Genomic DNA, 13,321 nt, shown 5'->3' with positions numbered 1-13,321 from the left:
GTCACATCTCATAGCACTACAGCAACCTTTCCCAAGCTGGCATTCTCCGGATTAGCCCCGTTGGCTGGGAATTCTGGGAGATGCAGTCCCACCATATCTGCAAGAATAACAGACTGGAAGTGGCTGGCCTAGAATCTCAATATGCTTTCCAAAAGGACCTTAACATTGTACTAGAGAGACTTTCACTGAGCCAGGGAAGTAAACTATAAATACTTTTTGTGCCGAGTTTATACTTTCATGTAAGTTTTTGAGAGGCTGGAATGTTTTGGCAGAGGCTGATGTGGCCCAGGGAGGGGAGAGGTGTGTTGACAGAAAAAGGATTATTGTTTATGGGAGATGGAGAGAGAGAACACTAAGGCTAAATGCAACCTGGAGCTCCCAAAATGTTTTTGGCCTTCCACCACCCTAAGAACCAGCCATCATGCCCAGTGATTCTGGAATGTGCATGAAAAATAACTGGAGGGCATCAGGGTTCCTCCCTCTTGCTAAAGCTTGCCTTTCATTTTACTCTCATACTTTTCCTTTGCAGTTGTGAGAATGAAAAATATTCTGGATTTATTTAAAGTTGAGAGCCACACAAAGCCAGGCTGGGCCATGTGGAATTTTACACAGTCCTTTGGATATCTGTGTTTCCCCAGAAAATTTTCTTCCCACTTCAACCAGCCGTGTTTGCTGTTGTGACACAAACACAGAATAGAATACAATGAAACTGAAAAACACTTTGTTTTCTTCGTTTAGGCCTGCAGGTTGTGGTCTTCAACACATTTTGCATCAATACAGGAAAGCCTATGCTGTGCCTAGCAAGGAAAGGAGATGCCCACTACTGACTTTTCTTCTGAATCACTAACTTTCTTGTATTGTGCATTGATAGATGATGTGTTCCTGCCCAAAGACTTGGATAGTGTGGAGATGGATGAGACTGACAGAGAAGTGGAATACTTCAAGCGGTAAGACTCTGTCACATTAAAACTGACACTTGGGGTCTTTTCACCTCAGCTTCCACATGGGAAGGAGATCAGTGCCATGCAGATCTAATACAAATGTCACCATAAATTAATATGGCTTGCTGAATAAGCCACAATTTGTTCAGTGCACACAATATATGATGCTATAAACCATAGTTTATAAATCACAGTGCTAGATTGTTGTGCGGCTCTAAACCAAAGCACATTATGGCTTAGCACAATGTTTGAACTCTGTGGCAAGGATGAGACTGGCTCAAGGGGAATGGAAAAGAATGCTCTTCCTTATTGCAAATCATTAATTTGCAAGGAGGTGTACTGATATACACACCAGCCTTGTAGGGTTCCTGATTGTAAGCATCATCCATCAAGAAGTTGGTTAGGAAGTGGAAGCTCAGATTCACTATACTGAAAGGAAGAGTTTCCTGGATAGGCTTGTTTCCATGAATTTGGCAAGTACAAGAACGATAGATCACGATTGTCCATTCACTTACTATTGCTAGTATTGAAGGAAATGTTCTCTCAGAATTTCTAGGTGATGGTCAGAAATGCAGCCCACACAGATCCCACAGCATTCCTGGATATCCACTGCCTCCTTCAATCCAGTTTTTATTTTTTATTTCTTAAGTTACTTAGCTGAGCAATAGAGCTGTACCTTGCACCTACTGCCTCTTCTGCATTTTCCTTGCCCATGTGGGCTAAAGGAATTCTTCAGGGTAAAGGAAGAGGTTGAGAGAGTTGGAGGCAGGATGAGCTTTGCTATTTACCAAAGAGCAAACAGAAGGGCTGCTGATTGGGAGACTGGGGCGGGGGGAGCACCAGTCTGCTGTGGGGAAGGAGAGGCAAAAAGGGAATGTTGGGGATGTCAGCAGTGGTGGTAAAGACAGTGGAAGAAGGAAGATCAACTCAAATAATATGCTTTGGGGAACAGCCAGAATAAAAAACAGAAGACTGGAAGGGGCAGGTGGGGAAAAGAAAAGAAAGAAAGAAGACAGTGGGGGCAGGTTAAGCCCAAACATGCATCTATTTATACCAATCCACAGTTCACATATCATGATGCACCACCATGTACTTCATTAGGTTTTCTGATGTGTAATTCCTGCGATTATGGTTTGTAACACATGGCTAATGGGTAGATCAGTAAGTCTGGTACAACCAACCATGTTTAAACAAACTATGACTTAACATGACTTGTAAACTCAGTTATAGCAAGAAAAGAGGCAGCACTTGTAACATTTGTAACTTCCCCCATAATGGCTAATTTGTGGTGGCACAACAAGGAACCAGTTCAAAATAGTTTCAGTCCCCTGATCTACCAAGAGCCATACTAAAATGACCCTAGATATTCTGAGCCATTCAGAATAGAGTACATTGTCATCACCTGTTCAGGCACTTTGATAGCTGGGCCTTGTAACAGAAAAGCAGGGTAAATATATTGTTAATAAATAGGAAAGATTGACAATAATTGCTAATTGAAAGATGTTTCCAGCTCTGGTAAATTTTTGGCCATCTTCTTCAAGGAAACTAGAAGACCACTCTGAACAATGAATACAACATCTCTTATATTTTATTTCTCTAATGTTCACCTCCCTATTGCCTTTATGACAATCTGTCTCATAGATTCCTACTTTCTAAGCCTCTAGTAGCTGCTTATTCTGCTCCTATATTGCAAGCATCACACAGTTTTTTCAAATGTGTCCCTATTTTTTCCCTCTTATTTACAGTTTTTTGAGGTCCTACAATTCATTAAACTGGAGTTTCCTCCAGTTTCCCACATACTGCTTCCATCTCCATTATTACTTATATTTCTTACATGATTACTTACACTCTAAGGATGTTCATAAAATAAAATATAAAAATAAAATATAAAAAATCAAATCATTTGGCTTGAAACTTAATACAAGGTAGTCTCACTTTAAGCATTTTATTATGTTCCTATAAAATAAAACTTGAAACATATTGAATGTTTCACCATAGGAAATAATGGGAACTTGAAATAAATTCCTTGTTCCCTCATTTTTATCTTAGGACCACAAAAGTACATGTAATGGCAGTCCATGCTAAATGTTACTTACTATCCATCCATTCAACAGAAAAATTGACCAAAGTGGAAGCAGTATGTGTCACCAATGGATTCTTGTCAACACAACCAGTAAATAACACAAAAGCAAAAATATCTCTCACTGGATATCGATGTAAAGCTTCTACCTAACACTACCTGTATGCACATTTGTATTTGGCAACCTGCCTGAAAAAGAAAGTACAACACAGTGATATTATTATATTCCAACCCATGAGCATTACTTCCCCATAGTAAATAGTTAAAAACTTGTAGCAAAATTTCCTAGCAGTTAATAATATTCTCTCTGGCTATTCAGCCATTCAAAATTGACTCCAATGCAGCTTCAGAACTAAAGAACTTTGACTAATCTATGTGAGTCATTGGGGTCTAACAGTGTCATTATTGGCTATGTACGAATATTAGTTTTGGTGAAGACTGAGTGATGGGAAGCTGCTGCTGGTTTTGGGGATAAGGTCAAGAAAGTCTAAAAGGAGGAGGTTGGTTTTGAGGAAGATTGACTTCTCCACTGAATCAGTGTCAAAGTATGAGGGGTATCCATGACAGCCATCCTGAAGAAGCTCTTTCAGGATGCTGTTCGGTAGGCATGCAATGTACTACTTAGGTAATAGTTGTAAGGTCTATTGAGACCTGTACATTAATTGCCTAAGAAAGGACTGGATCCATCTGCTTGTTTTCTCTGGCTTGCTGTTACAGCATAAACCATTTCTTTCTGCAATATTGATAAGTCTATAAATACCTTGCAAAGAAGCCAAGAATACCCCTCACCCAAGCTCTGGGGGAAAGCACAGGTGTACTTGTCAAGGAGAAGTAATCAAAGTAATATTAACAGTAGGGAACTGAACGAGAGGGGAGAAATGTCTGAAAAAACTAGTTTCTCATCAGTGAGTCTACAAGTCAGCCTATGGTCTCATATATGTTACTCTTCATAAAGTAGCTATCTTAATGAATTCCTGATGTCTCATTCAGTATAGAGAGAGAAAGAGGGAGAGAGAGAGAGGAATGACCAATGTTTGTGTGCATGTGGGGGAGATAATGAAGTGTATCTATGTGTGTGCCTGTACAGTTAAATCAAATTACTACTCTGTTCTGTAATTCATCACCCTTTACATCCCTCCCTGCTCTGTATTGCAGGTTTTGCCTGGACTCAGCCAAGCAGACCCGACAAAAAGTGGCTGTGAACTGGACCAATTTCACCCTGAAGAAAACCACTTCAAGTGCAGCTCAGTGAGGTGTGCGGTGCAGCCCTGGTATATCTGCACCTCACCTCCCCTCCTCCCAAACCCATAGACAGACACTTGACCTCACTGACCCTTGGCCCTCCCCTTTCCCCTCCCCATGGGGCTCCCATCCCTAGCCCATAGGCAGGGCCTGGACAGCCCATGTCCCTCACCTCTCAGTGTTCGACGTTCGGGGAGATGCTGACTGAGCCGCCCCAAGCCCAGGGGCAGTCTTATTCAGCCAAGGCCCAGCGTGGCACAGGGACCAGGCTGCACCCAATAAAGGACTTTTTAATTTTTTATTTTATTTAAAAAATCCATCTTCTCTGTTGTTTGTTCTGCCTTTACTGGGCCTTTGGTGCCAGGACGCGGCCCTATTTGTGGCAGGTGTAGCATGATGGAACCCCCTCTGGTCTTGAGCTCTTTCTTACATGTTGCTTCAACATCGTTGAGTTTCGTAAGGGCAACAGGTACACAAGGAGCTCCTCTTACCAAGGAGCAAGAGCTTGTCTTCTGCTTTGAGAACTTAGTTATTTCCTTGCAGAATTACAGTGGCAGAGCTTCTGTGTGTGATACAGCCCTTGTCTGTTTCCAGAAACTGCACACGTCATTCAGTCTGGCTGTGTTACCTTACTTCTCAGGGAATGTTATTCTCTCAGATCAACATACCATAAAGTACAATATTGTTACTAGGATCCTACTAGTAGTAGTAAGAGCTGTAGTTTCATTTCAGGCAAGTAGCCCATGGCCACCGAGAGTCAGCATTTTTCTTTGTTGTCTGAGCAATGCAGATAAAGTCTGCAAATTTTAATATTTTCTCCTATTGTCTTCTCCCTAAGTCTAATAATCATTCTGGGCAGATATCTCTTCGGCGTAGGCAATTCTCTACACTTTCTATGTATGCGCAGCACACACCTTTGTATCTTCACAAGCACACACAACAGGATTACCCCAGTTGGCTGCATCAAACATAGTTGTGCTTTTTGCACATGAAGATATATGTGTTACAAAGACATATTTACAGAGAGTCCTCATGTAAAATAGATTACTGCAGAGTAAAGCTGCACACACGCTGTGTCATAGATTATGTATTTAAAATCAAATGTGGAGTGTGACTCCATTCTTTCTTGCTGTACCAAAAGTCCATTATTCCATGACTGTTACCCTTTTCACCTGTTTGCAAACTCAAGCCTCTCTCTAAGGGTTTGGTTCTTGCTTCAGTATATCACTCACTCATCTGATACAGATGTTCAGTGGCAATACTAAATGGTAGTGCTACTTGTGTGTGACTAGAGAAATTTGATTGCTTCTACTATAGATAATCTTACAATCCCACAGCAGAGCCCTGTTATCTTTCAGTTCACATACTGGTTAAGCAATTGTAATATCAATGGTAGTACATCTGAAAAAAGTGCCAGTGATAAAATTCCTTCTAAAATGTTTCCTAGCAAAGGTTCTTCTGCTGCTGTTTTACCATTTTTGCACCTAATCCCTTAGAGTCTCTTATGCTATATTAATTCTTGAGCTCTACTGGGCTTAAATTTGCCCTGGAATATTATACTGTAACGCACAGGCTTTCATCACTCTAGTAATGTAATTGGGATTATTGTCTCCCTGTATATGGTACTGGCTACTTCACTCTGCCAACCACAGTGTTGGGATTTTTTTTCCCTTTGTATCAGCTGAAGCATGAATGGGCAATCATTATCACCTGCATGATATCCCTGATTGTTTACCCCATATGAATCTCTGACTCCAGAAATGCGTATGGTCCATTGCTGAACTAAATTTCTGGTGCTATCCAGCCGCCTCCTCCTCCTCCATCCTATGAGATTGATGCCCTTCCTACTTCCCAGAGGGCTTGATATATACATCATTATCAGGAAGTTGATCAGATTTTCTTTCTTCAAAGATGCTGTGAAATATTTTGTGTGAAATGATAAGCTGTGCAGCAGCATCCATAGCACACTTCAATGACACTCATAAAAATACAATTACATACTTGCATTCTGATGTCAATGCAAGTATATGCATCATGACGCTTGCATGTTGTTAACATGTTCATTCCCCCCCACAGATGTTCATGCTGACATAGCCAGAAATCAACTCTGTAATTACAGCCTATGATTAGTGCCAAGGAACTGGAGTTTTGGTCATTAAGTCACAATACAGAAAGCTTAGAGAACTTGACTAGGGCCGAGACGAGTTGCTGACAGTGTTACAGTGAGTTGCAATCCGTGGGTGTGTCATGTGGTGTTTAAATTGTTTACTGATATCGGCCTTTCCTCACCCCCACCTGCTTGTCAAGAATTCATCTGGATTACTGGTAGGTGCTCTACTGCAGGAGCAGGGAACATAAAGAGTGTATAACACTTAGTACTGATTCAGAGCTGAGTGTATTCATCGTTGCAATGCCAGGTAAGACAAGCCATCCTTCCAATTCTACCAATTATCTTTAAATCACATACGAAGTACATTGTTTACTACAACTGGAGTGCATGTTGCCCAGTCCATTGCCATTAGACTGAATTATTAGCATATTCATATCTACAAAGTTTGGTGGGAGAGAGGGCAGTCAAGTAATCCTTCCTGCACCAGTTGACTTAAACCATGCATATAATAGGCAGGGAAATAACAGAATTCCCAGAGTTTCTCTCTCCACTAGTGTGGCATATTAAAGTTCAGTGATTTCTTGTATGCTAGTTCATTCTATATTTGAAAGCCTTGTTGCTCACTATAGCTTCATGAAATATGCAAAGTGGTATTCATCTAAGCCATACAGGTTTCATAGTGAGTATCGTTCATCAAAACCTTGCGTAAGTATGATCTAGTTCTCCACTAGTATCTGGTGGAGAAAAGTATATACTGTATGGGGACTTCGCTGGCTCACTCCAACAACAACAACCCAGATAGTCCAGGAAGTCACACTTTTGCAGCCAGAATAAAGTCAACTTCCACTTCTTTATTCTAAGTCTATTACCTGAATGTTTATGCCCCCTGGAAACGTTATCAGTGGCATGGTAGCTGGAGGAGGGGTATAGGAAATAAAACTGGTGTACTTTTCAGATAGGGGAAGAATAAGGACTGCCTTTCTGATTTAGATAAAATATCCATCTAGTTTATCTGTATTTTGCAGCCAGAATGCAGGGTCCAAACAAATGTCTCTGGGAAGATCACAGGCTGGGCCTGAAGGCAACAGGCTTTATGTTTTTTTGTCTTCAGAATCTGGTAAAAAGTATACTGGAACCAACAGGCCTCAACTTGTCTGGTTTGGGTTTGGGTTTTTTTTTTAAGCCACTTGTAATGATGTACTCTATGGCATTATGACTTGTTTTCATCTATCTACAACCTGTTTCAATGGGCATCTCAGAATAATAGTGTTGTAAGAAAAGCACAGGTTTTTCACTATTCACACAGTATGCTGAAAATTTAAGCCACTGGCCAAACACACCACATACAAGGTGCTCTAATCTCTTATGAGTTAGCCCAGAATCCTAAACTTGGACCTCCTTAAGTTTCTTCAGGAGGTACAGAAAAATAAATACCTATTTACTGTGGAGTAAACCTCACTGAGTTCATAGGATTGTCTTTTTTCCCACATCAGTCATACCCTTTATTAGAAGATCAGTATCCCAGATCATATACTGGTAAGGGAATGGTGGCACAGTGTGCACCTTTTTATTTTAACTTATGTTTCTGATCATTAACATTCTTCATTGCCAGTATATTTATCAAATATACTGATTTGATAAATGTTCGCAAGGCTTTCACACAACTCATATTTTTTCCATTTACTTACAGCCACTTTGGGATCCATCCTTTCCCCCATGCTTCAATGAGCAAAACTAATGCTTCTTTACAGTGAATCTCTCATGTTCTTTTGTTGTCTATTTAGGATGTTTAGGAAGCACTTAATTTTTTACATGCTCTTTGTGAGTAATTTACAGTATAATCCTATGCATATTTACTCAGAAGTCCTATAGTGTTCACTATAGCTTACTCAGCTATAAGCATATTTAGAAATGGTGCCTCAATGTTTTGAGCAAATCCTAAACCCCCAAATTTCTGTGGCCTGATTTGCCAGCAGATTTTCTGAGCTGTCACTTCCCAGGGCATACGAGTGTTCTGTCAAATTTGATTTTTCAAGGCGGTAAAAGTAATGCAGGAAGTGATTGGGACACCCTCAATATATTGCATGTATGTGAGGGGTGGAATCCTGACTTTCTGGTTCTAGTATCAAGAACTGAACTACATGGACCATGTCATATATCAGGTCAGATTAGCCCAGTATCAGCTACATCCAATGACACTCTTTCCCCAGCATCCCCTACAATAACTTTTGATACCATCTGCCATCTCAGCCTTGCAAAACATATACTGTATTATCAAGCAATAGTGCCTTGCTTACAAATAATTTGCTTGGGTTTAATGTGGTTAATCCTAGAATGAATTAAAGTGCAGTAAATTGCACATCTAATACCTTCTTTCCTGGTCCCTGTCCTAACAATAGTTCATTAAAAAAGAAAAGGAAAGGGAAAAAAAACCTCAGGATGTTCTGTATGTGCCTAAGACCATCCCTTAGGAATAACTACTGGCAATCATGCTTGTGCCAGATTCATGGTAAATGTTGGGCCTTCAGACATGATGCACTTTGCTTCTCTAAACAAAGCATGTATAACCTGAATATGACAAGAAGAGTGATCAGAATACAGTGCCTAAACCTAAAGAATAAATACAAGTCCTATCCAAATAGTTGTCCCAAACTTGACCTTTTTTTCCTTGAAGTATAAAATAGGTATAAAACATATTTAATAAAATAAGATGGTGATTTTTCAGAAACTTATTGCTAGATTAGAATTTATTTATTTATTTATTTATTTATTTATTTATTTAATTTATTTATTAGCAAGTTAATGCTGGACACTTGCCAAGCAGGTGTTTCTAGGGAGCTCCTGAACTAGGATAAGCTGGCTAATGTTTCCAGATATTTTGGAATTCAATTCCCAGAATCCTTGACCATTGGCCATCTCAGACCTTATGGGAATATAACCTGAAACTTCAAGGGAATATTGCGTTGCCTGTGTTAAATAGCACAAGTATGGCATAACAATCAAATTACATAAAGTTACCATGGCTGAATATGGAGATTCCATATAGCCATTGTTAGTTCTATATATAAACTTAAGGACACGTTACATATTTTTATTAAATCAGCAGTTTCATATTTGAGTCCTTTATGAACATCCAGATGGATATCTGGACCCAATGATGAGTTTTCAGTTAAATAATGTACTGTGCAAATTTCACATTCCAAAGCCAATATTTTTTAAATTTTTAAAAAATTTTTATCCCACCTTTATTATTTTAATAAATAACTCAAGGTGGGGAACATACCTAATACTCCTTCCTCCTCCTGTTTTCCCCACAACACCCACCCTGTGAGCTGAGCTGGGCTGAGGGTGTGTGACTGGCCCAAGGTCACCCAGCTGGCTTTCCTGCCTAAGGCAGGACTAGAACTCTCGGTCTCCTGGTTTCTAGCCCAGCACCTTAACTACTAGACCAAATTGGCTCAAGATGCCAATCTAAAAAAGCTCCTATTTTCAATAGCCATTTGCCTAACCCCTGAAGGCACCAAATTTCTGAACACAAAGAAAGGCCTTAATAGATAGATATAGATATTTCAGACCATTCTGGCTTTTAAAGGAAAGACTTTGAATTAGGCTTAGAAACATACTCTGAATATAGCAAATGTATACTGAAGCAGCTAACCTTTAAACTTAATTTTTAAGGCAGTCCTGTGTTTATGACATAATCAAGTCTGGATGTAACCAAAGAATCAGTTCTAGGCTAACATACCATTCTGCAGAAGGGGCATATTAACATACTTTGTGCTAAATAAATCTGCATTATAAGCAAACTAATACAGGTAATCCTCGTTTAGCGACTGCCTCACACAGCAACCATCTACAGTTAGAACAGTGATGAAAAAGTAATTTTGTGACCACTCATTGCATTTACGACCTTCGCAGGTCTGTATAGCAAAGGAAAGCTGAAGTAAGATCACAAGCACAGTCACAGTTTCACTTAGCAACCACTTTGATTAACGACAATTGGCCAGTCCCAATTGTGGGCAATAAATGAGGACTATCTGTAGAATCCAAAATTGTAAAGCTGGTTATTGTGATGCAGTGCAATGTCCATTATCAGCTCTGATTCAAGAAATCTACTGCAATGCTAGGATTGGTTAAAAAATAGTAGGTGTCATCTGTATATTGATGTCACCTCATTCCAAATTAATGTAAGAATTCACCCAATGGTTTCATGCACAGTCATGTGAAAAAGTAAGTACACCCCATTAAAATTTTTCAATACATTTCAACATATATTTGATCTTAATTTCAACAATATTGCTAGATAAAAGAGATATAACAAATATGCACTATTTACTCTAGTCCATTGTATAATTTAAATTAACAAATGCAAATTTCACTTGTGGAAAAAGTAAGTACACTCCTATATTTATCACTACCTCAAATATCTAAAATTATAATCAAGTGCACCAGATCAGGTGCAAATGTTTAGAACATCGTTGGAGAGGATCTGGGAGGAACCTGTCTTATTTAAACCTCAGATATTTAGTTCGATTTGCTCTTTGTTGTTGAAGTGTTTGGTATCACTGTGCCTAGATCAGAAGAGCTCTCTGAGACCTCTAGAAAGGTTATAGATGTTACAGTTTGGGAAGGGATTTAATAAGATTGTCAAACAATTGGACATCAATCATTCCACTGTCTGGAAGATAATCTACAAGTGGAGCTTTCAAACTGCCAACCTGCCCAGGCCAGGCCTTCTGCAAGAGCAGAACACAAGATGCTGAAAGAAGTCTCTAAGAATCCCAGAATTTCATCATGTGACCTACACGTAGCTCTCATCACTACTGATATCAAAGTGCATGAAGCTACCATTAGAGAGCTCCACAAATTAGATCTATGTGGAAGGTGTGCCAGGAGGAAACCTCTGCTTCCAGAAATAAGATCAGGGCAAGACTAAAGTTTGCTTATGAACATCTAATCAAAGACCGGGACTTGTGGAACAATGTGCTCTGGGCAAATGAGGCAAAGATAATGTTATTTGGCCACAGTATCAAAAAAAACATGTTTGACCAAAACCAAAGAGAGCATTTCACCAGAAGAACCTGATGCCAACTGCAAAGCATAGTGGTAGAAATGTTACGGTTTGGGGCTGTTTTGCTGCATTAGGGCCTGGGCAGCTCACCATCACAGAATCCAATATGAATTATTCATTGTACCAGAGGGTACGTGAGAATAATGTGAGACCATCTGTCAGAAAATTGAAGCTCAACCAAAAGTGGACGTTGCAACATGAAAATGACCCTAAACATTCCAGTAAATCCACCAAGGAATGGCTGAAAGAAGAAATGGAGGGTTCTAGAATGGCCAAGTCAAAGCCTGGGATCGAAATCCCATTGAGAGGCTGTGGGTGATTTGAAATGGGCTGTGCATGAAAAAACCCCTCAAGCATCGTACAGCTGAAAAGAAATTCTGCATGGAGGAGTGGGAAAAAATTCCTACCAGTCGATGTCAGAGACTGGCAGACTGTTACAAGAAATGCTTACTTGAGGTTGTTTCTGCCAAAGGGGGCAATACCAGGCATTAGAGCCAAGGGTGTACATACTTTTTTCACAGAAAAATGGTGTGTCTGTTAATTTTTTGTTGAATAAATGATTGCAAAGTTGATTTTTCATAGCTCTTTTGTTCAATTATATCATTTGTATATACAGTTTGAATGAAAATAAAACATTGGTATGTTCACATATGTCCAAAGACAGAAAAACTTTACATGGGGTGCACTTACTTTTTCACATGACTGTGTGTTAAATTGTATGGGGGTAGGGGAGAGATACATGTTAAATAATTCAATAGTATAAAAACTGGACAACAATAATCTCTCAAATCACGTTTAAAATGTTATCTATCAAGTAGATATGGAGTCATCAAAGCATCATGCCTTCATCCCAGGCAAATTATCCAAAACAATACCATGATTGATCTTGCACTCCGAGATAACACATTGAACTTGTAACTACCTCTGTGTTCAAAGCGTATGGCCCAAAACTATAACCACTGGAGATCTCAAAATTGATGTCTCCTATAATTTTAGAATAGTTTCAACAACTCTTCCTTCCTACCATTATGAGAATTGCTACATGGTTTCATAAGAACAGCATTCCAGGTAGGAGGGATATTTGTTCTCCAATCCATGAGAATGGTACATGAGCAGAGACTATATTGTACTCTCCCCATTAACTGGAGAAAAAGATTGACAAGCACGGGTATTGTTAGGAGTGGAGACACATATTATGTAGCTCAAACATAGTTGAGTTCCCTACATCTCAGCCAATTTGTGTTTCAGTGTTGCAGAGCATCTGAGGACCAGTGAAATTGCTTAAGCTGCCACAATAACTGGCAGAAAGTTCAGAGAAATGGGAATTGCTTCCTCTCCTGGATTCTTTATCCTTGTTTCCCAGTGTATAAAGTCCTCTTCTCCTATCTGGGTCTCTGCAACCAGTTTCTCAGCCCTGCCCTGTATCTTAGATCCTATTCCCTATCCATTTTCCTGTCAATATGCAATTAATTAGCCACATTTGTGGAAGACAGGGCTATCAAACATTACTAACTATGATAACAGAACCTGTTTTCAAATCCTATCATTCTCTTAAGTTTTTTCCTCCAGCCATCTTACTCACCCAATTACAGCCAGCCATCTTACTCTCCCTTTTTGGGAGAGATGGGCAGTGATAGAAATTTGAAAGAAAGAAAGAGAAAGAGAGAGAGAGAGAGACAGAGGATTTTATGTGATCCATCTCCTTTTCATTTTGCCCCAATTCTGTTTTTCTCTCTACTGCCATTTCCCCAAGAAATTATAAACCACCTGTACATTTAATAGTTAGAGCGAATTCTGGGATACAGCAATTTTTTCCCACACCCAATACCCATACTGAAGAGTAGCTGCAGCATAAAAGAGCCTTCTTTTTCTTGGCC

At 39.5% G+C, this 13,321-nt stretch overlaps 1 protein-coding gene across 2 annotated transcripts in view; it reads left to right on the top strand.

Annotated features, from left to right (window-relative positions):
- Nucleotides 1-4,564, top strand: part of FAM193B (family with sequence similarity 193 member B) — a 36,186-nt gene extending 31,622 nt beyond the window's left edge. For both annotated transcript variants that reach the window (XM_063292082.1, XM_063292083.1), the window contains 2 exons: nt 872-947; nt 4,177-4,564. In XM_063292082.1, coding sequence (XP_063148152.1) covers nt 872-947; nt 4,177-4,273 — 173 coding nt within the window. In that variant the 3' untranslated portion in view covers nt 4,274-4,564. The remainder of the gene's footprint in view (nt 1-871; nt 948-4,176) is intronic.
- The last annotated feature ends 8,757 nt before the right edge of the window (nt 4,565-13,321 follow it).

Source organism: Candoia aspera, chromosome 2 (genome assembly GCF_035149785.1).
Source record: "Candoia aspera isolate rCanAsp1 chromosome 2, rCanAsp1.hap2, whole genome shotgun sequence".
NCBI lineage: Eukaryota > Metazoa > Chordata > Lepidosauria > Squamata > Boidae > Candoia > Candoia aspera.
This window is presented reverse-complemented; position numbering and strand designations above follow the sequence as displayed.